General features: G+C 42.3%; 1 protein-coding gene across 1 annotated transcript in view; it reads left to right on the forward strand.

Moving 5' to 3' along the window:
• The first annotated feature begins 13,159 nt into the window (after positions 1–13,159).
• ajap1 (adherens junctions associated protein 1) overlaps positions 13,160–24,129 on the forward strand; it is an 86,312-nt gene continuing 75,342 nt past the window's right edge. The window contains exon 1 of the mRNA XM_072681569.1: positions 13,160–14,071. Coding sequence (XP_072537670.1) covers positions 14,043–14,071 — 29 coding nt within the window. The 5' untranslated portion in view covers positions 13,160–14,042. The remainder of the gene's footprint in view (positions 14,072–24,129) is intronic.

The following is a 24,129-nucleotide window of genomic DNA, read 5'->3' on the forward strand; positions in this document are numbered from 1 at the left end:
TATTTACAGCATATTTAATCTGAGCTGTACTGATGATCAAAGACATACACAGACACAGATCAAAGACATCAGACATACACATTCTCTCTGTCTCTCTCTCTCTCTTGATCAGTTTACAGTTACAGTTGTGGGTGTGTGTATATATATACATACACATTCTCTTTCTCTCTCTCTCTCTCTCTCTCTATATATATATATATATATAGAGAGAGAGAGAGAGAGAAAGAGAATGTGTATGTATATATATACACACACCCACAACTGTAACTGTAAACTGATCAAACTGACCAATGTAGTAGTGGTGGCTCAGCGGTTAGAGTGCCGGGCTATCGATAACAGGGTTGTGGGTTCAATTCCCGGGCTTGGCAAGCTGCCACTGTTGGGCCCTTGAGCAAGGCCCTTTACCCTCTCTGCTCCCCCAGGCGCTGGACTTGGCTGCCCACCGCTGTGTGTGTGTGTGTGTGTGTGTGTGTGTGTGTGTGTGTGTGTGTGTTCACTACTGCAGATGGGTTAAATTAGGCTGTACAGTGACAAATACGTGCACCTTTACCATGAAATGGTGTAACCTCTGGGGGTGGCTTAGGAACGCCCACCCCTCTATAAGTTGTGAGTGAGGCTGAATTTGAAATTTGCTAATGGCAAAGCGACGTGAATTATTGGAGTTCGACAGGGGTCTGATAGTGGAAACCAGATAGACAAGATGTTCCATTTCCAAAGTTGTGCAGACATTTAACATTCCTCTAACCCCAGCGTCACGTGTATACCGGGACTACACCACAGAAGGCATTATGATTGGGACTGGCTGCATCTATCTATCTGTCTGTGCAAAAAGACAAGCAACTCTGACAGAAATCACATCCACATTAAATGCAGGAGGCCCCACACGCATACCTCGCAGTTCAGTGCAGTGTTCTTCAGCTTCCATGGGACATGCCAATGTCATGTCAACTAGATCCTGTCCCATGACATACGGCATGTCAGTAAATATCTAATATCTATATAAATATGTGTGTGTGTGTGTGTGTGTGTGCGTGTGTAAGGCCACAGCTATCTCTCAAAAGTTTCTGTATGTGTGTTTGTTCATGTTTGTTGTGTGTTTCTGTGTGCGTGTGTAGGTTGGGCCCATGCCAGCTCCTCAGTAGGGAGTGTCTAGCAGCGCAGTGTGTGTCGCTGTTAAATGGCAGAGAATCAATGCAAGCGTCTGAAACACACACCTCAGAAAACACACTCCCCTCCTCCCATTGCTCTCTCTCTCCTATTTCTTTCTCCCATTCATTTCGTCTCTCTCACTCGCTTTCTCAATTTTCCCTCTTTTGTTCTCTTACTCTCTTTCTCCATTCTCTCACTCGCTTTCTCCTTTCTCTCCTGCATTCTCTCACTCGCTTTCTCCATTTTCTCACTTTCATTCTTTTATTTCTTTCTCCCATTCATTTCATCTCTCTCTCACTTGCTTTCTCAATTTTCCCTCTTTTGTTCTCTCACTTGCTTTCTCCATTTCCTCTCTTGCATTCTCTCACTTGCTTTCTCCATTTCCTCTCTTGCATTCTTTCACTTGCTTTCTCTATTTTCTCTTTTTCATTCTCTCACTTGCTTTCTCCATTTTCTCTTTTTCATTATCTCACTCACTTTCTCCTTTCTCTCTTGCATTCTCTCATTCTCTTTCTCCTTTCCCTTTTTTTCATTCTCTCACTACTTCTTTTATTCACATTTCTCACTTTTTTCTTGCTCTCTCTTTTTCTACATTTATTATCAACATGCATCACAAGTATTTGAGTATGAGAGCGAGAGAAGTGAAACAGAATGTGTGTGTGTGTGTGTGTGTGTGTGTGTGTGTGTAAATGTCTGGATACTGTAGCCCACCATGGGGCATATTTCAGGCCTGTGTTTTTGAAGAGGCCTCCAAGGTAAGTGCCTCTTAAACTAAACGGCCAATTTAAAGCTGCACTGTTGAGGGGAAGACTGATGCACAACAAGCTGTTCACAGCCCAGCACTGCCGGTGGTCACTCAGAAAGCAGCGAAGTGACTGAGCCAAAGCTCAGAGGAGACGCTCCCCTGCTGGGGACCCTCTCCTCCCAGGCTTATGAGATATGCCCCTGCCTCTGCATGGGCTCGTTTGTTTGAGACGAGGCTATAGAAATCACAAGCAGGCAAAATGAATGGAATATTAAATGATGCTTCCAGAGGAATGTTTGAGGAGTCTTTTACAACTCCTGCCAATCAGGGTCCCCAAGCAACTGACTCAACATTAATGACTGTACGCTTCAGCAGGCATCACAACAAATGCTCTGCTTGTAGCCTGGAAATAGCTCTTCAGACCAGACCATTTAATACGGTCTGATCACTGAAGACAGTCTTCGCCCATCATTTTGCTAATCACATTCCTGGGCTAACTTCTCTCACCTCTCTTATGCCAAGCTTACTGCACCTGCAATAATCCGTCCAATCAGATATTTAGACTAACGTAAACCACACCCCCAGCTGGTCATCCAATTTATTCATAGAGGAGGAATTTTACATATTATTTCTTAGTACAATATTTGTGTTTTAAGTAGGAGAGGAGACCTATTTTTTGAGTTTCTTGTTATTGAGGGGATATGGTGGCAGAGCAGGTAGTGTGTGCACCCCACAATTCCAGGAGTCTTGGATTGTAGGTTCAATCCTCACTCTGGTCATTATATGTATATTGAGTATTCTTTCTCAATGCCTAAATCTGCACTATAAACTCCTTGTAGGAACACTGCAGCCCTCAACCAGCGCACAGTCAACTCTAGCAAGCCACAAAACAACAACTTGCTCTTACAGACTTCAACACTGGTTGACCTCAAGAAGTTCTGAAGGTATACCCAAGAAAATGTAGCCTATGGGGAATGACTACACATTAATGGTAAGTGAGGAGAGGCAGGGAGACATGCCCAATAGGCAAATAGATGACACCAGGAGCCAATGGGAAGGTTGTGGGTTTTACTCATCAAGGTTGCACAGCCCAAACAGAAGACACACCCTACAGGCCACTATATTTCATTGAAAGAACTCATTGCAATATAATACTGAATAAATTCACCTTAACTCAAAATACGTCAAAAAGCTAATCTTACACAGATTAGCTGTATATCTAAACTATTTATTGTTGGTAGTTTGGCTTAATCAGTTACAGCAAAACAAAATTTCTGTAATATTTAAGTTGCCTTAAGTATTTTATCAGATGTGCAGTTGGGTTTTACAGTGTATACATGCGAAGGTCATATATTATCCTACATCATTAAGTCTAAACTTGTCATGTACAAGCTATTTATTCAACTCTACTTTTATTATCACTTCTATTCTTTTCAAGAGACATGCTTTCAGATTTTCTGCAGAAATATTTTTCCAAATCTGTAATTTTCAGTCTTAGGAGTCTGATTTCCCTTAAAGAAAGTCATCTCTGTTTAACATTTAAACATTTAGTTTTGTTTATCTAATGAGGAGAGGGTTGATGGTCTACCAGATCTTGCATGGTTGCTAGAAGTCCTATATTTCTCACATATTTTCCATTTTCCCTTTCATGTGCAAGTGGATTACCTCATCTCCTCGAAAACATCCCTCCTAAAACGTGGATATAATTGCTGTTTTGACTGGAAATGTAATGCATGAAAGGTGTTCTACTTTTGTACAGCACTGTACATAAACTACGAAGCGTCACTCTAGACTTCAGATCCTATAACAATTCATTACCACTGAAAATGTCAAGGTGGTGCTGGACTGCTATGTCCAAAGACCAAATACTCTAGCAATATGTAAGAGCACAGCAGTGGCTGAATTCTTTATGAAAGAAAATAGCGAGCCTGCGATTATATCACATCTTTCTTTTCAGCTCATAAAAACCGTCACTATCTGGTGACACGTCTTGATTAAATGTGAAAATGTCTCCCCAGTCTCGCCCATGTCAGTTCCAGCCACTCGCCAACACACAGAGGTGATGTCGTCTCTGCAGTCTGGTTGTCATGGTCACTGGCTCACTGTTGTTTCTGTCTAGTGTTGTTCTCAACTCCATTTGCATTTGCTCCTGTGCTCAAGGGTTCATTAGAAGTGATGAATCCTGAGCTCCATGTTCTGCTGGGTCTCTGTGGTTCGCTTGGGTAGCTTCAGGAACAGATAGGAAAGATAAGAGCCTCTGTTCATAGAACTTTTCAAGACTTCACAATAGTTGTGAATAATAAAGTATGAGTGGTATTAGTGGTTGATTTAAATACATGTTGTTTGATAGGTTGGTTTGTTGTATATTATAGTATATTGTAGAAACAATCGTTTCTCCGTTTCTCCATTTTTAACTTTTTAAAATAATTAGAATCTGGCAGTTGTTTATTACATTGTGTCATCATGGCAAATGGACCAATAGGACTGCTCCAAAATGACTTGAAATAAGTCTTTTTACATTGATTCCCATTGAAAGTTAGGAAGATTTGTTCTTTCTCCTGTAAAATAGACATTTTGGAGATACAAGGTTTTTGTATGACAGTGACAATGAAGGTGAAATGCTCAAACAAACCACCCCTGAAAACTGACGTCATTTACCCCTTGCTTTTGGTTTTCATGAGCTATTCAAAAGCCATCACAGAAACTCGGGACCACTTGGAATACTTTGGTGTCAGATCATGTGAAAGAGGGCTGTGAGAACTTGGAGTAGGATTGGATTGTACCGAAATATTAGAGTATGATGTTTCAAACCGTAAAGCAGGATTGTGGTGTAAAGTTGTAAACAAAGCTCCAGCCTCTCTCACATTCTGCAGTGAAAATAAAGTTTTGATTGAGATCGATTCTGAAACTCCTGTCACTGTCATAGCAGATAGTCATCTGGTGAGCAAAATGAGAAGTTGCCTGGGCCGCGGGCTACGGTGTGGACAGCCCTGATTTGAAACAAGCTGAAAAGCTACTCCCGAAAGCTCCTCCACAGCAGAAGGTCAATTCACATTCTGCTTAAGTGTTTGACCTTGAGCCGGCCTGGATAGCACTGAGCAATCAGACTATTTTGATAGCCGAAGGTGCGCTCTTTGATTTTAGGACCACAAAGTGGTGACTCTGCCATGTGATTTGTGATAAGTAGAAAATAGGCATAGGGGATATATTACCCCCTTCAAATTCATAGACAAAACTGTAGATGGAAGAATCATGCAAAGCCAGCAAATGGAATATATATATATATATATATATATATATATATATATATATATATATATTATCAATATATTTATATGGGTATGGTATAGAAATAGCACCCACACTTCCACACATGCACATAAACACAGCATACCTACACTCAAAATTAAATTCTTTAAATTAACTTAAGTAGTGATGCAAGTTACGTAAATTACATTATATAACAAAGTACCTGTTTGATGAGTAGTAATAGTAATAGAATATCTAATAATAATTAATAACTACCATCTTCAAATGCAGACTGAAGACCCATCACTTCCAAGTGAACTTGGCCAAAGTGTATTGCAAAGTGCATTACAATTTTTTATATTTAGTAGCATCTAAGCTTAGATGTATTATTCTTACTAAACAGTGAAGCACTTCTCAAAGATGCTCTGGATAAGAGCATCTCCTAAATACCTCAAATGCAAATGTAAAAGCTAAAATGAACATGCACTGCAGCATTCAACCAACATAAAGTCACACTCAGCAATAAAGAAAGTGATCACTTCAGCCTTCAACACACAGCACTGGTGAATATCTAAGAGAGGGTGGCCTGCGGTGATTGACTACATATTGATGGTGAGCAAGGGGGGAAGCCACACTCAGTATGCAAATAGAGGGTGCCAGGAGCCAATGGGAAAGATGTGAGCTGTTACCAATCAAGGTTGAACTGCCTTAAGGCACATGAGGCACATAAATTCATCACCAAGCCTGGAAATGCAGCCTCAAGCCCCAAACTGTCAGTGGGCAATGAAATCAGTTGTGAGTGTGGCCATGCCAGAATGTGCCTTGTGTGAGGCTCATTTTATTTAGGTAAAAAAAGAGCATATTGTTTTTATTGTAAAACCAGTGTTATTACTATTTGAATATGACTAGCAAAAAATCTTTACTGTCTGGATTCAGTTTTTGTTTCCATATCTATGGAAAAAAATATATTAGAGTTCGCAACTGTGAATTTCTGACCACCAATGTGTAAAACTCAAAGAACCTCCCCTCAACCGGGCACAAATGTGAACCTTAGTTGCAACTGTTGCCAGATTGGACAAGCTCCACACAGCCTTGACATTCCTCGCATAAACCAACTGAAATGGAGATTATTTCTTTATGTATTTATTAGCTTATTTATCAAAAAACTCTGAAATGAGGATGAAGAGCACTGTTTAACTTGCCATAGTGATATCAATGTTTCAATTTCCTTGAAATGATTCTCTGCCATCGACCACTTATCCCTTTTAGCAGCAGCACAGCGAAGGGTGAAGGGGGGTGAAGCGAAGTGTGTCCCAATCCTGCTCTAAACTCTGTGCCCTTCAACAAGCTCAGAAAAGTGCACTTCCACACTGTTGAAGGTATAAGTGCCTTGAGGAACTTCAGGTTCTTCAGTTGGAAACTTAAGAAGTCCCTCCACAGTTTCAAATGGAATAACCTGCAAATGTTTCTCAATTCTATTAACAGTGCAGGAGTGGCTTAGGGCTCAGGATAAGAACTGGGACAGGGCCTATCATTACTCTACCTTTAGCTTTCTGTGACAAAGCTTTTGCTTTTTGCACCTCCCACCACCCCATCTCTTCCCTGTTTATCAAGTGACTGTGCTCTGAATGATCTCACATGCTTGCTCTGAATAAATTACAGTGTGTCCAGCACTAAAGCAAGCCTGATGGCTCTTTTATGCAGCATTAGAAAACACAGCAGCCAACAAATAGCTCAGATTCCACACGCTGATATGTTTCACTGTGGCCAATATGGCCTCCACAGGCAGCAGATTTGAAATGGGGTAAAACGGTCAGGTCAGGTGGGGATATATTCAGTCACTTTTAGGGATGAAACAGTAATAATGGATGCCTTTTCAGTCTTCAACTATTGAGACTGCCTCTTGTGTATCAGTGCTTCAAGTATACCAAGTAATTCTCTCTCAGTCTCTCTCTCTCTCTGTCTCTCTCTGTATGCTTTGTTATTTCCTCTCCCGTAGGGCCCATTCTGATGGTTCTGTAATACACACCTTGGTTTCTCTTCCCCGGCGTGATGTAGTTGACAGTTATCAAAATGAATGTGGGACTGATGCTTTATTCTGCTTCTGCCATGTCTCATCATTGTCTCTTTAGAGACGATGCTTTTCCCGCTACCACTTGACACCATGCAGTCGGCTAAGTGGTCCTTGATTTTTTTAGAATTCTGTTTTTGAAAACCTTCTGCTTTATTCAACCTGGTCTTTATAGTTTCACTATAGTGCTTCCCGTCCTGTATACCTAATGACAAAGTCAGACTTGCAAGTTTAAGGCTTTGCTCGCGTGCCTTCTCAGTGACACAGACTGACCCCTGGGCTCGACCTGTACACTCCCCAGTCGTAGGCCGCTAAGTGAATGCAATACCGTTCAAACTAATTACCAAGGCCCGCTCTGAACTGCATTTGCATATGTTTAATATATTCATTACCGGTCTGCGCGATCACTCAGTTCAAGAGAGGCCGAACGGAGAGTGGCGGCGACTTGTGAAACTTCACTCCAGCTCCACTGATCTCATTTCTGCAGGTCATGCAAGAGCAGCGGTGGTCACCACCAGCAGAGAGGCTTAGCGCACAATTTTTGATCAGCTCTGAAGCTTCAGGATTTAGATGGCTACGGACGCTTAATGGCATTTTCTTCGCATTTAATCTGTGTATGTGTGTGTGTGTGTGTGTGAATTATGTCAAATGCTATATGTGCATGTTACTGGTTTTATGATGTGCTGAGTGTATTACGCCCTTAAAAAGCAGGTTCCTTCAAGGGGTCTTTTAAATTCAGTTTAGAACTATGGCACATCAAACAACCATCTAAATGCTTGTTCTTTTAACTGGTTAAACGGAAAACCTGTATATGGTTCTCTGAAGAACCTTTAAAGATGAAGATAAAGATGAATAAATACATATTTATATTTATTTATTCATATATATATATATATATATATATATATATATATATATATATATATATATGTACACTCATACATTATTTCACATAATTATCTACATACATATGCATATACAGTAGCATGTAAAAGTTTGGGTACCCTCTATTGCTGTGACTGGCTAAGTGAATATAAAAGATGAACTGAGCTGATTTCAGAAAGTAAATATTTTTAAACATAATAACTTATTTCATCTTTTTCAGTTAAAAAAGAGAAAAAGGACCTGAAACAAAACATTGACTGGGAAATATTTAGTACAACGCTTTTTGGCCAGCTAACAGTCCTTTAATTCTGGTTTGAGGACATTTCTTTTAGTTCAGTGAGATTCTTGGGCCGTCTTGCATACAGTGCTCTTCTAAGGACTATCCACAGCATTTTAATTCAGTCAGGGCACTTTGAGAGCCATGGCCACAAGCCATTCAGCTTGTGCCTCTTGAGGTAGACCACTATGAAAGCCATCTTCCTTTCCTCTTCAGTTTTTTTTCTTTCTTAAAGACAGTGTGATGTTTGGTTCCAGAATCTGCTGGTATTTCCAGAACCCATTCTGTCCTTTACAACTGAACACAGGTTCCTCATGCCACTGACTGCAAAACAAACCCAAAGCATGACTGATCCAACCCCATGCTTAACAGTTGGAGAAGTGGTCTTCTCAAATAATCCTACACCCAGTTCTATAAAATGTTGCCTTCATCAGTCCAAAAGACTTGCTTCCCATTATGTACCAGGCTTCTTAATATGTTCCTTTAAAAACGTCTGATGCTGAATCTTGTCGTGAGAATGTTGGAATGTTTTTTTTTTCTGATGACTTTTCCATATTGCTTTAACATACACTATATGGACAAAAGCACTGGGACACCGGCTGTTTTCTTTTAAAATCAAGGGTATTAAAATAGTTTATCCTGCTTTTGTTGGAGTAACTGTCTCAACTATCCAGGAAAAGATTTCTACTAGATTTTGGTAAATTGCTGTGAGGATTTGATTGCATTTGGCATAAAGAGAATTAGTGAGGTCAGGATGTTGGAAGATCACCTCCCCACCTCATCCTTAACTCCCCAGCTTATCACAAACGTATTGGATGGACCAGCATCATCCTGGAGAACACAGCTATACTGCTCCACAGCTCAGTGCTAGGGGGCTTTATACCCCTCTAGCCCATGCCTGGCATGGTGCCAGTAGGTTTATGTTTATCTGCTCCAAAGAGTCCTATTATTAGCCCAGGGATTAGACAAGCTGTGTGTGTGTGCATTTGTACATCTATGTCGGCAAATTATGCATCTTAAAGAAGCTGAATTCATTCATTAGAAGGGGTGAGCACAAACATTTGGAAATATAGTGCATTTTTGGAATTTGGGGGCATCACATGTATTTGCACATATTTTGAATATGAGGAAAGTGCAGAGCCTGGTGGACATACTGACAACTTTACCTCCCAGAGAATTTATCTCAGCTGGAAAAGCTAGAGCATGGATGTCTCAACGAGAGCCACAAATATATAACCTGTTGACACCCCTTCATATTCAAATTCTTTGGCAGTGATTCCTCCCCCACAGAATGGAGAGTGCTATTCTAGGTATGTAATATTCACTCAACATTTTAAAAGCGTTCATATTAATACATTCCAGCAGACAGAACATGCTATTGATCCCGCAGAGCAGCAATGCAGTCCTCATAAATATCCCACTGTCTCATTTACAGTCCACATTTAATGGCTTTTCTGATACCCTCCACCAGCTTGCTTTAGTGTGACATGAGGAACTTATAACTGTACGCTTGACCTCATTATAAGTGTTTTGAAAAGAAGGAAGTGGTAGAAGTGCGTCCCCTTAGGAAATAATAACAATAAAACCACTGTCCTCAGACGCAGCAGGGAGTGTTTCCAAGCCTGGCTTTGCTGTGGCATACCGAACATTAATGACTGTTATTTTCTGCTTTTATAAACACACACATTCACACACACACACACAAACACAATCACACTACTTTAAAAACGCATTTCCCAAGGTTACCGTTATGTGTTTTGCAGTGAAGTGGTCCACTCTGATGTAGTGGATAGACTGTGAGTAGCTGCTAGACTAGCCTAGCTGGCACACAGCAATATAACTAAGAAAATGGCTACACAAAAAGCTATGAAAGGTAGCAGCTTTTAGCCTATCACCTGCCTAGTACCCGCTCGCTTGCCCAGCTTCCCCATGGTACTACCACAGCTTCTCTACACGGATACCTACAACAGCACTTTCCTTGGTCGACCCTTCTATGGTTGGCCTTTCTCCCTTCTCTGGTCAGTCTATTGTTTGCTTTTAGCCCTTTGTACCTCGCTCCCATAGCCATGAGTAGCTCTTGCATTTAACCTTAAAAAGGATTACGCTAATGGGCAGTATGGGCTGGATGATTACTCTGTTTACAACTCTGTTTTAACCCCTTAAGCAGCCTATGCCCGCTGCTGGGCCGAAGCTTCTATTACAAAAGAATAGCCCCAATAGTTATAGCATAGCACAGAAGTCCCTGTAGTAACTGAGTAATATACCTTAGAGTGTAATACGCCTTTCTGCATTAAGGGGTTTATTCTAGAGGATTTTAATTTGGAGGAGATGACAACGGGGAAAGGTGTGTGCGGTTCATGCTATGTGACTACGGCCAGGTAATTACAAATTTCCTGTAATTATCTGGGGCACCTATAAGCAGGACCCAAATGGTTCCTTGAGTTGTCATGGTTCTATATAGAACCACTGCCTTTACTAAAGACCTCCACCATGTAGAGCATTTATTGATGCTTCTGGAAATCTTCTCCTAAAACATGCATTTTAAAGCTAACCCTGTTTGGTGGGAAACCTGGGATAGGAATCTTCTGGGGATGTCAAACAACTGTGCTCAGATGAACATTAGAGGTGTTGCCAGACAGACCTATCTCTGATAGGCCAGAGACAGAAGCTTCAGTTAAAGTTCTACCAGAAGACTAATGCTTCATGACCATTTTACCTCAACCAATAACCAGCTTCAACCTGACTGTAAAAGTCCTCTACTTACACGCCTATCTTGTTGCTTTCAGACGCTAGCGTCCCTTCTTCCTCCTCGCAGCCACAAGTCTGATCCCACCCAGGAGGTTGACTTCGCCACTGAGGGTCCAGATTTTTCAATTTTTTTTTTTTATTATGTCCTGATACACAAAACCATAGAAATCGAAGAGGGTGTGCTTTCTTTTTCCCGTGACTGTATTTATGACCAAGGGGATGCCATCCTCTCAAACAATTTGCAGTCTGTGTGGTATGTGTATATTATCATGTCAAGTTGACTATGTTTCTGTTGCTATGCTGTGTTTCTTGTCTGCTGTGGAACAATGTACTTTTTCCACAAATTCCACAGAGCTGTTCTTCTGCTAATTGGCCGCTCAGAGCGAGCGCATTTTATGTCAGGTTTTGTCAGCTTGTATCTCAAGTCCACAGTGATTTGCATAAGCCTGCTGTTTGCCATAAGCCTGCAATGTTCCCTCCAGCCTTAGATGAGCATGAGTGCTAAACAGATGTTTCATTATAGCCTTTTGTATTGTTGCTTGAAGTGCAGCATGACCGCACACAAAAAGGCAACCTGTGACTTCTACTGAACCACAACACGGCACAACAGCTAAACCTGTTAGAGTAACTTCTGTTCTTTCCAGAACTCTCTCTCTCTCTCTCTCTCACTCTCACTCTCTCTGAACTCTGTTAAAAGCCTCTGAGAGCCTGCTTTATCACCCACTAACAGCTAAATGCTCGGGCTAATAATGACTGGAACTAGCTCTCACATGTAACAGATCCTATGAGACTCATCATTACGTCTAATGCGGGAACACTGACTCAGGACTGAGTGTGGATATCTTCTTCACTCGCTCAGACCCTTTCATTCAGCTCCATGCCCGCCGCTTATGTGAGCCATAAGGAAGATAAATGGGGCATCATTTTCCAATGTAATATGACAGAGGTGCTTTCGGTGGCTCTGTGAATCCCTTTGACTCTGTATTAACCTTGAGATGAGAAAGCAACCCGGCCTGGCGAGATCCACTGCTTGATCCCCTAATCACCCCACAGACAGACTGATTTCAGCTAATGGTGGGAAATGGCGGAGGGTTGCAGGCTAGTGCTGAGAGATTAGTGATACATTTTTTTATTTTTAAAAAGTTCAGTTCAGTTCAATTGGCTTTTAATAATAAAAGACCAATGGTGGGCGACAAACAGGCCACTCATTTCTCACAATGCTGGAATATTCTGTTCAGCTGGCTCGTTTTCAACTGATATATTTAAATGATCCATTTATTAGCAGACATTTCTGTGAATACGCAGAATTTTATTTAGCAAAATTCAATTGCTAAGATGTAAAAATGTCAGTGGTGATGATGGGAACCAGGTGCCACAATGTCTTCATTGCAAATACACTAGAACACTACATGTCCAAATGTTTGCAGACATCCCCTTCTGATACATGCTTTCAGCTGCCACCGTTGCTGACGGATGTGCAAATGCACTTATTCATCTTCACCAGTCTAAAGATAGGTCACACCCACTCATCTCTAATAAAAAATGGTTCTTTAGGTAGCACCTTTTTGAGGATTATGCTCTTGGTTATACAGATTTTTAGTTGCCTCTCTTTCTCCTTAAGCTTTTGTAGCCTCATGCCAGCCAGCCTAACTGCTCTAACCTAAGTGCATCCTGGGAATTGTAGTTTTTTAACCAGCAAATTACATTGAAGGGACTCACTCACCTCCTAAAGTACAACTTAGAAACCTGAGAGACCGAACTCAAGAGCATGAGGACTCTCTATCTCTCTCTCTCTCTCTCTCTCTCTCTCTCACACACACACACACACACACACACACACAGAGAAAAAGCACGTGAAGATGATGTCTTTGCCGATGATGAGGACCTGCAGCGTCTCCAACGTTACATATTTTACTTTCGAATGACGTCACGGGGGTGTGAACAGAAGCAGGACTGGCAGGTTGTTAGTGAGGGAGGGAGAGGGGGGGGGTGGCAGAGCGCGCGCGCGAGCGGGTTAGCGAGCAAGAGAGAGAGAGGGAGCGAGAGAGAGAGGGAGCGAGAGAGAGAGAGCGAGAGAAGATCGCGCAGGGCTGAGAGCACTGCGCACTCACTGTCCGCGCGCGATGGCAGCGGCGCGCGCTTGAAGTGGCGTTTCATCCCGCCGCCTGGTTCTCCTCCCCTGGTTACGCGCGACGCACGCCGCGCGAGCTTGGCCACCAGGTGCTCTCGCTGTCGTCCGACTGACGTGTGACGGCTCGCTCTGACGGGCTGGCTGCTTCATGTCGCGCGCTCCCCTCACCTTTGCTTCGCACGTGCCTGACGACGACGACGATGAGAACAGCGGCGATAATGTAGAGAAAGTGCGCGCTCGTGTGCGTGGGAGACGCGGACGCCTTCATCTCACAGCCGAGACCATGTTCCCTTTGCTCCTCGAGTTCTTCCTCCTCTTCCTCTCCTCCTCCTTCTTCTTCTTCACCTTCTTCTCCAGCGGAGTACGCAGCGAGGTCTCGTGAACTTTCCAGCTGAAGGAGACTAGTTTTTCTTTTTGTTGCAGATTCTTCTTCTTTCTTTTTCTTTTGCCACCCCTGTCAGCCCACGCTGCCAGCACGCGCCCCTCGCCCCCTAGAACGTGGTAACTGAAACAAACCAAAAAAAAAAACAAAAAAACAAAAAAAACAAGAGGACGAGACGCGCGTCCTTGCTCTCCCAGCTCTCGAGCAAGCAAGCAAGGGAGCGCGCGCGAGCGCGGGGGGGGGGATCCGGAGCTCTCGCGGATGCGCGAGCGTGGCATGTTCGCGTTCGGGCCGTGTGGAGTACGAGCGCTGAGCTGAAGGTTGGGAAGAGGAGAGCGAGCGTCGACATTTGGGGAGTCCAACGTCAATGGGAGGAGGACTGATCTGGAATCGCGGTCGACTAATATGTGGATAAAACGGTGTATAGCGCGCAGGTAAGACGTCAGGGCGTTGTGGTGGTTTCGGTGTTACCCCAAACGGGCGTGATCTGTAACGGAAACACTGTTACATCTTAGTGTTACATCCTCCTTAACGAACCATGCAATGGAAATAGTTGCACTGCTTCAGCGTTTAAAACGTCTCTCTGACCCTCTCTGACCTCTTGCATGGTCAACCCTCTGACTGACCTAATCCAGTGGTCCACGAGCTTTGTATTTATGTTATTTCTTGCTCTGAACATTGCTCTGAGCAAAAAGGCACAGCACAGACACAACGCAATTAAGAAACAAGTTTTTTTCTGATTGGTTTTATTGGGCTCTCGCTAGGGGGCGCCAAACACCCGTGCTGCAATGCGAGGCAACTTTCACATCAGTTCTAGCAATTAGGTCGACTACCTGCTGCCTAACACACATACCCAGACACGCAGGCATTCACATTAACACACACACGCGCACGCACACCTACGCACACCCCATGCAATTAACTCTATGCCCCGTGCAGTCTTTTTAAGAATGTTACGTAATCTGCTTGGTTCATCAAAACACTATGGGAAGGGCTATGAAATGACATTTTAATTATAAGGCTGGAGCTTTATGTGGGCTGCCGGTGGAAAGTCATGCTTGAGCGAGGGAGGGTCAAACCCAGTGAAGATGCAGGTGAAGCACGCTCCTGAGAAAAGAAGGTATCATCATCAAGAAAGAGAGGCTTATCAGCAGTAGATGACTTCTAGAGGGACCTACGCCATAGAAACATCAGTGCGGTTTACTTACTTTGGAGAACCACTGTGTTCTTTGTACTTGATTTGCCCTACAGTTGACAATGGAAAAGAAGCTTGGGCTTTAAATCATCTCAGCAGGAGAAAAGGAAGACTCCTAGATTGATGATTAGGCCAGCGTTTTCCAGGTTGCCCATGTTTTTGCTCTGTGCCAGGTTCCAGGTATTTCATCTTCTTGACTGCTTGGCTCAGGTGTGTTGGGAACTGGGAGATGGCAAAAATGTGCGGCATCTAAAAAGCCCAACCCTATAAGAGTTGTACGTGGTTCTAGGCTGACAGATAATTGGTTCTAGGCTTGGACATATGCTTCCAGGTGAAGATTATAAGTGTTATAGGATGTTAAATTGAGGTCCTTAAAACTTTAGACATGCTTATTTACACATTCTTTCTGCAAAACTTCTTAAGGGGGTCAAAAGTGTTTCTTGTGGGGCGTCACTTGTGGGGAGACGCCTTTCTAGCATCAAGTAGCCACCAGAATTGGCTTTGCACACGCAAAATCATCCTTGCTCCCGAGAGCAAGAATCAGCTCCCACAAGCTAGATGCAAACTTAAAGAGTCTTTAGGAGCACCTGAAAAAGCATTAAAGAATTGTGCTTTGTGGAACTAGGTGCAGCTCCATTGCAAACGTATTGACCAGCCCAGAAAATGGAGAGAATTGATTTTAGACTGACGTGAAAAAGCCAATAAACACCAGGCACTTAACCATAACCACACTGTTCTGATCTGAGTTTTATAGACAGATTTAATTGGACATATGTTCATGCTTCAAACCCAGTGGAAGGTACCTTGACCTAGAGGCAAAGAAAGAGTATAGAAGAGCATGAACGATTAAAGAAGCTTTAAAACGCTGTTATGTAACATGTATTGAAAGATAGCTTTTCATGCCATATGTGTATTCTTGTCCCTGCGTAACTGCGTATTTTGAGTACTAGTTGACATTAATTGACTAATAAGTACTTCATTATTGAGGCAGCCATGTTTTGTAAGAGCAAAATCTAGTGAAGTATTCCATGGTGGAGATGGTTGTACACCAAAAATTATTTTAGAATTGTGCATGTTTTTAAATGACATAGTTTGAGAAGATAACAGACACAGAGCAGTTATCAAAAAACAACAACAACAACAAAAAGACATGTTGTGTTTTTGAAAGATAGACCCTAGAGGAAGCATTTACAAGGAGAATAACATAGGACCTAAAATAGAGCCCTGCGGTACTCCACAGGTAAGTTCTGCAGAAGACATGGAGAAATGGAGAAAGCTTCAGTGGAAAGGTTCTGTGTCTAATGTAAGGAGCAAATAATTTAAGGGCAGATCCTTGAATACCAACACATACCGTATCGAAAGCAGCATTATGGTCTAAAAGGAGTAAAATGTTAAAAATAAGACATTTGTTAATTTAGGGTTAACGTTCATGGTGCTGTAGAGTACTATGGTCACCTTATTGTCTTGTGTTTAGTAATGTCTAAAGCTTAGAGGTGTCCTTTGAATTATTGGTCTATTCTAACTAGCTAAAGTTTTTCTTGGGTAAATAGCAAAGCACTTTGTAAGTCGCTCTGGATAAGAGCGTCTGCTAAATGCTGTAAATGTAAATGTAAGACAGGTCTCACAGTATTAGTAATCACTGCATGACTTCTCAAAGCACAAAATGTGAAGAAATGTAACCTTTTTAGTTAATTTTCCAAACCAAAAGGTGACAGAAACGTCTGTGGATTGAAATAGATAGTGGCCGTCTGGTGGCCTTGCATAGTTCATGAGCTCAAAGACAGGGTGAAGGCCTTTCTGTCAGGCCGTGCTTTAATTAAAAGCATTGTCATTTGCTCATAATGGCCTTCATGGCCCTGTCAATAAATCATCTCCATCAATGGAAAGTAGGGGGGGCGGGCTTCCTTCCTGCATGAAAAACCAGTTCTCTCTCGACAGCCGTATGCATCAGGATATGAAAGTCAACATCTGATTCTGGAGAGGTGAACCTCGATGGGACTCCCCGGATAAATAAAGAAGATAAATAATAAAACCGGAATGCTGTATCTCAGAGCTCCAGTTCTCCTGAGAACCCTCTGCTTAGAATGAGTACATCCCCCCCCCCCCCCCCCATTGTTTTCTCATAAACCGGGAAGGAAAGACAGAAAGACAGAGGGAGCCGTGGACGGAATGGGCTTTATACAGCAAGCTGGGGAGGACCTCGCTGTTAAAGCTCACTCAACAGAGTTATTACAGGCTTGTAAAGCGAACAGTAATACAGGGGAGACGGTCTGCCTAACACTGGCCCACAAAACACAGGACAAACCGCAAGAGTTCAGATCATTGTGACCTGCTGTGTTATGTAATGTATTTTGTTTATGGCTTGGAGTGGGGAGAGTTATATCGGGCAGTCTGGACATGCTGGCCATACATGTACGCTTCTAACCCTTTAGTGTAATTAGGATTTTCAGTATTGATTATCTTAGTAATTCTGGAATGGACTGATTCATTGAGGTTTATACAAAGGTCAAACAAGAAACATTTAAGACGTTTAAAATGAAAAGCATCTAAAAAGACTGAAGAATTAGAGGATTTTAAAGTTTAATTAGATGATGTGATTCTGCATTTAATTGGATGCCATAATACTATTTTTTTTATTTTCTGATTCCGGTTTTGAAATATAGGGGATAGTATTAATAAAGGTTTCAGCCAATATTAATGCTAAGCTTTAAAATGAAAGATTTTAAACACTCAAGACCTGTAACTGAGCGCATACTTACTTACTTGCCCCAGAAAGTTCCATATCACTTTCATATCACTTTCATATCAGTTACTAATGAGTAAGTTACCTAAAAAAATAAGCTTAGGGTTCAAGGTATTCATACCTCTCTAGACCATGCCTGACATTAGACATAGACGATAGTTCATATCCTTTTTCTATAGGCAACACTTCTCTACAGGCACTTGCCGGGCTGTCAGCAACTCAAAGAAGCTAAATGTATTCATTAGACATGGTGTCCACAAACATTTGACACATTTGACGCTGTATTTCAGGCTTGGCTTGACTGATATCAACTCAGTCAATCAAAATATTTATTTTAATTGTGTTAAATCAGGTGGTCGGTACAGCATTAAATGCAATACGTGCCCGATTTATTGACGCAGCGTAGCTTTTTCTTGGTCACTTTTTAGGACGTTAATTAAATCTTGGCACACACTGTGAAGCATTTTTTTGAGGATGAAAAAATGAGGATCTCTATCGACTGTAAGTTGAGGCAGGGCAAGGTGAAGTCTGTGCTGGAGAAATCTAAGAGAACATGCTGTGCCTAACATCCATCATGTCTTTTAAAGGAGCTACAGGTGCGGCAGACACTGATAGCACTAGTTAAAAGGGTCCATACCCTGGAAAATTGAATGTTTCTCTGCTGTTTGAATGGAGTATAAGATTGTTAATGCTTCAAAATGTGGATTTTTGTTGTCTATGTGAGTTTCATAAAAAATGGTCAAGTGAGAATCATAGTGAACACTCTCTTTAGTGAGTAAAATGAGAAAACTGGGCCCAGAACAGTGGTCATTTACATACTGCCACTGTCCAGAATGGCAACTTTGATTCCTATTGGTCTATTAATCAACTGCCTTTAATACATTGCCACCTGGTTGTTGAATAAGGAACTGCAGGGTCATGTGACATCACACAACACTGCAACAGCTATCTGACCAGCTCTCAGGATCACATTTTTAGGTATTTTTGGCCGACAATGATACAATTGATCCTTCAATCTTAAGTTTTGGTAGAGCAGCCATTTAAACATATATAGTGACATGTTTCAGTTAATGTCCACAGAAGATTTATCGGGCTCTTATGCAAACCATTATATCCAATGTAAAAGAGTGATTTGTGACTCTTCTAATGCCAGTGCAGAGACATCTCATTAGCAGAACTCCATAGAGGCTGGTAGTATGACATCTGTCACTCGGCAGAGCTTTTCTCCCAGCCACTCATTCTCTCTCGGACTGCCTCTCGCGCTCTCACTTTCTCTCTCTCTCTCTCACTCTCATGTAGCCATGTTTCACGCCAGCCGCGCTCTTTCCCGCTGTGATATTTGCCGCTCTTGATGGCTGGATGTAATAGAAGGGCAGTTTGAGTGTGCGCACTCTCAGTTAAAATATGTTACATAACGAGCCCTCAGAGGTTCAATAAGGCAGAAATGACACTCTGTACAGAAGCTAATGGAGCAGATGACATTAATGCTGAAATATCTTAATCAAAGGAGTTTGACACGGCAAGTCCCGAGTAAAGCACTGCACTTAAATTCCACAAACCATTTTGGTTTTCCAAAATTGTTCATTGTGAACACAAACTATTAGAACAGCACATATTAAACAGCACAGGCCCTTAACTGTAATTAAATAACACCAGTAGCTGAGTAACCGAGTAGTAACTGGGGAGTAACTGGGTAGTCTTATCTCAGTCTATAGCAGAGGTGTGCTTTTCCTGCTCAGTCACACCCGATCCAACTCCAAACCTGTTGATTGCCAGGTTCAGTAGGTCTGGGAAATCATCAAACTGTGCTAGACTCCGGCCCCCGTTGCCCACCCCTGGCCTATGGCATCTGTATTGTATAGTCTGCTACCACTTGGGTTGGGCAGTATAACAGTAATAAGTTATTCCATGGTATTTGAAAATGATGACAGTATCTCAGTATCTAGTACCCTGCCGAATAAGCTCTTTTCCCCCATGTGCATTTAAGAAGGCCACAGTGTGAGGGCGCTGTGGGAACTCACTGATTGATGATGTCACGCTGGAAAAACAGGTGGGGAAAAAAAACGGCTTTGTGCTGGCTGAGTTAAGCGCATTGCTTGAGTCCTTCATAATAAATAGGAGAACAAGTAGAAACACCTAGATGAACCATTCTGCTAAATGTGCCTGAAATCAGCCATAGCTCAAGATGGAAACACCGACAACCAACAAGCACTTCTATCTAAAAATGAAGCACCCGCTATTCCTATATGGTTACGTGGGCATATAACTAACGTTAGCTAAGTTACTAGCACTAACACTACTTATGCCTGTAGTGCTGATTAACAGTTGTATTGGTGGTACTTGGTGGCTCTGTAGCCTGGCTTGCCAAGCAAAGGTGAGCTTAGCGAGTGGGCTACAGACCCTAAAACACAGGCCCAAAGTTTTCCTGTGAAATTTTAGCTTTCTGTCCTTTCAACAGCAGTCGCTCAGTCTGAGTCACTTCAGTCTAAACATTAATTACAGGGGTTTCAGTCAGACTTAAATGAGCAGGTTGTTGTCCTGCTAACTGAACTAAGGGTAATCAGCTTCTCTCCTCTGATTCAGGGCAGTTGAACATTTGTTATCAGGCTGACGGTTTAACGTTTATTGAATGGCTGGTTTAGACTTGTGCACAGTCCACCTAGCTGTAGACTGTGTCAACAAACTGAACTTTGTATTTTAACGTTTTTCGGGTTTTTAAAGAACACATGTTGAGTTGGAGCTGAAGCCATGTAAACATAAAACCATCTATGCTACTTATGCTACTCCCAGTTCTCGTTAATACCAAGTACCGTAGATTTACCACAGACTTTCATTTCTTTACGTCTCTTTAAACTCGTAAAAAGAACGTAGACATTATGCAGAAACAACTAAAGCTGTTGTTCTGTATGATGTGGGCTTGGGTGGGTGTGGTCTTGTGCCGGTGGTCTTTGTGTTGTTCTCTATGAGCCTCTACTGTTGAAAAAAAAAAAAACTGGCCTGTAAGCTGAAGCTGTCCCTGCTGGGGGCTGTAAATGCATGGGCTCTGGGGCTTGGCTGAGTTGGCCAGAGAAAGTGCAGGCGTGGGTGAGTCACAGCGGCGGCTGAGGAGTGCCCTGTGCCTCCCTGTATGGACTCTTTAATAGGGTCGAGGGAGGCTGTACATATACCTGATTCATGTTGGAGCTTTTGTTCGATCAATACTGCTTCTACAAAGCCTCAAATTTATCCGTCACACCGCTACACCAACTGAGCCGACTGCCCTCCAGGGCTCTCTCTATCTCTCTCTCTCCCTCTGTCTTGCTCTTTCTCGCCCTTGCTCGCTCCCTCTCTCTCTCTCTCACGCACACTTGTCTTATTTTTCTTTCTTCCTCTCTCACTATCTCTTTTCTCCCTCCATTTCCTCTCTTACAGGATTTGTTTTCTTATTTCACTCTCTTCTCTTTTTCCTCTCTTTTTTTTCTTACGCTTGCTCACAATTTTCCTCTCATCCTTATTTCTTTTCTCAGTCTCTCTGTTTCTCTCTTGCTCTCACAAACTTTTTTCTAATTTCCGTCTCTCTTTTCCTCTCTCTCTCGCTCTCTCTCTCTCTGTCTCTCTTCTCTTTCTTCTCTCTGTCCTTTCACTGTCCTTCCCTTTATTTGTCCATTTTTCTCACACATTTTCTGCCATGCTCTCTCTCTCTCTATCTCTCTCTCTCTCTCTCTCCTTCTCTGTCACATACTTGTTTTCTCTCATTCGTCTCTTTTAAACTCACCTTTTTCTTTATTTCACTGTACATTTTTTTCTCTCTCTTTCATTCTCTTCCAATCACGTCCTGTATTTCTTTAATTATTTAAATATCTATTTATATTATTTAGAGATAGAGGGATCAATCTATGTATCAGTGTTACATATTAGCCTATCCTGAAAGCTGGTCAGATCATATAATATACGTGGACTCTGCAGTTCCTCATGAAACCACTGGATGGCACAACCATTACCCATTGATGAGACCCATTAAAGCTAGTGTTAAAATCCCCACTCTGTGTGAATTTGTTGTAGAATGTGTAAACTTAACTCTTCCTCTTGGGGGAACCGGATTCCCCTCTCAAGAGTCCACCACTCAGGCCAGTACAGTGAGTGTCAGAACACAGCAGAGCTAGCAAACACAGCTAACAACACTTTGAGATCTACAGTGCAGCTCCGAACAGGAATTCACAGGCTCTCGCAGCTGGTGCTCGGAGTTCCACAGCATTTTAAATGTGGTCGATTCCAAAAAGCAAAGTATATGTTAACCTGAGAGACAGTGCAGGAACACCACAGAGGCCCTGCACGATGATGCCTTACCAAATCATGCCTGGAAAGGTCCAGCCCTGCCCTTGTCCATCTGTCCATCATTCTATCCACTCATCCCTCTCTCTCTCTCTGTCTCTACTAATTGTCTCACTCTATTTTTTTGTCATGCACAATTCTCTCTCTCATTTTCTCTTTCTCCATCTCTTTTATGTACATTTAGTCTCTCTGTTGTTCTCTCCCTCCTTTTCTCTCTGTCTCTCTTTTTCTTTTTTGTCTATCTCTCTTTCTCTCTCTCTGTCTATCAATCCCACTCTCTCCCACTCTCTCTTCTCAGTCAGAAATAAAGTGAGGCAGGCTTTTTCTTGCAAAGTCTTAAGGCTCTCTGCGGACGTTCCGCTCTTGCTTCAGCAGGCCCACACCTTAATTGGAGAGATGATGTAAACCAGTGATTATTGTTTATTGTAAGTGGGCTCTGTTGGAGGGAAGTGGACTGGAGGTTTTTAATAGCTTTCTCATTCACTAAGCTTTTGTTCTCGGCCAGTCCTGTGTATGTGTGTGTGTGTGAGTGTGCATATTTAGCTTGAGGGGCGTGAACACAGTTGTGTGAGGGGATTCATTAATGGGTCATTCTGATGCCTGTGGCTGTTGCCTCTTTTTATCAGTAAACTTTGTTCAGTGGGAGCAAGAATCCCCCAGCACTGATGCAATATTACTCTATTCATCCATAATAGCAGCTGATCTCAGGCCTTCAGGGCACTGCTGCACTCTGTATATGTGTGTGTGTGTGTGAGTGCACATGTGTGTGAGTTTGGATATGGGTACTCGTGTGTGTGCAGATGACTGAAAAACAGCATTTTAGTGCCAAGCCATTCTGAGGGTGGTATTTTCCATTGGCTGAAAACAACAGCTCTTGGGCATGCAGAATAGTCATGATGGTCAACTATCATGGTCATAATAGCCATCCAGCATGGTCTTGATGGTCATGCTTGTCGTGCTGATCAACAGCTTGGTCATGTTGGTCAACAAGGCATGGTAAGGATATTCAACCACTATGGTCTTGATGGCCGTCCAGCATGGTCATGATGCTTAACTACCGTGATCAACCAGTTTGGTCAATCTGGTCAAAAGTGTGATCATGCTGGTCAACCAGGCCTGGTCATGATATTTGACAAGTGTAGCAATGATGGTCAACCAGCGTGGTCATGCTGGTCATCAGTGCTCCTCATGCTGATTATGCCTGGTCATGCTGATTAACCAGGTGTAACAATGGACAATCACCAAGGTCTTGGTCGTCAGCCAGCATTGTCATGATGTTTATGCTGATCATCCAGCTTAGTCATGCTGAAAAAAACAACTTGATCATCCTGGTCAACCAGTCTGTTCATGATGTTCATGCAAGTCATGCTGGTCAACCAGCTTGGTCATAGTGGTTGACTAGTTTGGTTAGGTTGGTCATGCAGGTTGACCAGCTAAACCATCAATCTCAAATGTAAACATCCATACCCTATGCTGGTCAAGAGCTAAGCTTGATCTGGCTAAGTGTTTTTTTTTCAGCAGTGCAGAAATCTTCAACCTTCCTTTTTTCAGTAGCAATGCCTCACATATCAGCTGCAAGTAAGGCATTGCAGTGCATTAGGCAGGATTAATAAAGCGTATGATTCTTTAGAGAGATGCAGTGAGTAAGTAACAGGCCATCATGTCCTCTGTGCTAATGACTAGCCCATGACTTACCGTAATAAAACGTCAACCTGATAATGACGAGGTTAGCTTAAACACTAATCACAACTCGACAATACATGAGGAATGTATTTGAGCTGCTTTTATGATGCATACACTGTCCCTATACCTTACAGGGCCATTTTAACACAACAGCTGATTTATGGATATAATGGGTCAACAAATTCCTCTGACAGAAAAGAAAACGGAAGGGGTTTGCTGCTGCTGTGAGCCACCAGTGAATGTCCAGATGAGTTATAAGGACACTTTAGACCATAAAGCAGAGAGCAGATAGCAGGACTGTCAAACTAGGCTTGTACAGTTAATTGTATTTTAACACGGATCATGATTTTTGGCTTCTTCAATTCATTACACACATTTGATTGTGATATTAAAGCCAATTTATAGAGGGGAAAGTCAACTGCTAATGCTTTTATTATCTTAGCGCATTAAATTTTACAGTGTTGACAGGTCCGTGTTTCTGGGGACAAAACTTCTGAGCATAATAAAATTGCCTTCTCAGGTAAAGACGTAAGTCCTTTCTGTCAGGTGTCGTACTGTCA

Source organism: Salminus brasiliensis, chromosome 6, assembly GCF_030463535.1.
Source record: "Salminus brasiliensis chromosome 6, fSalBra1.hap2, whole genome shotgun sequence".
Taxonomy (NCBI): Eukaryota; Metazoa; Chordata; class Actinopteri; order Characiformes; family Bryconidae; genus Salminus; species Salminus brasiliensis.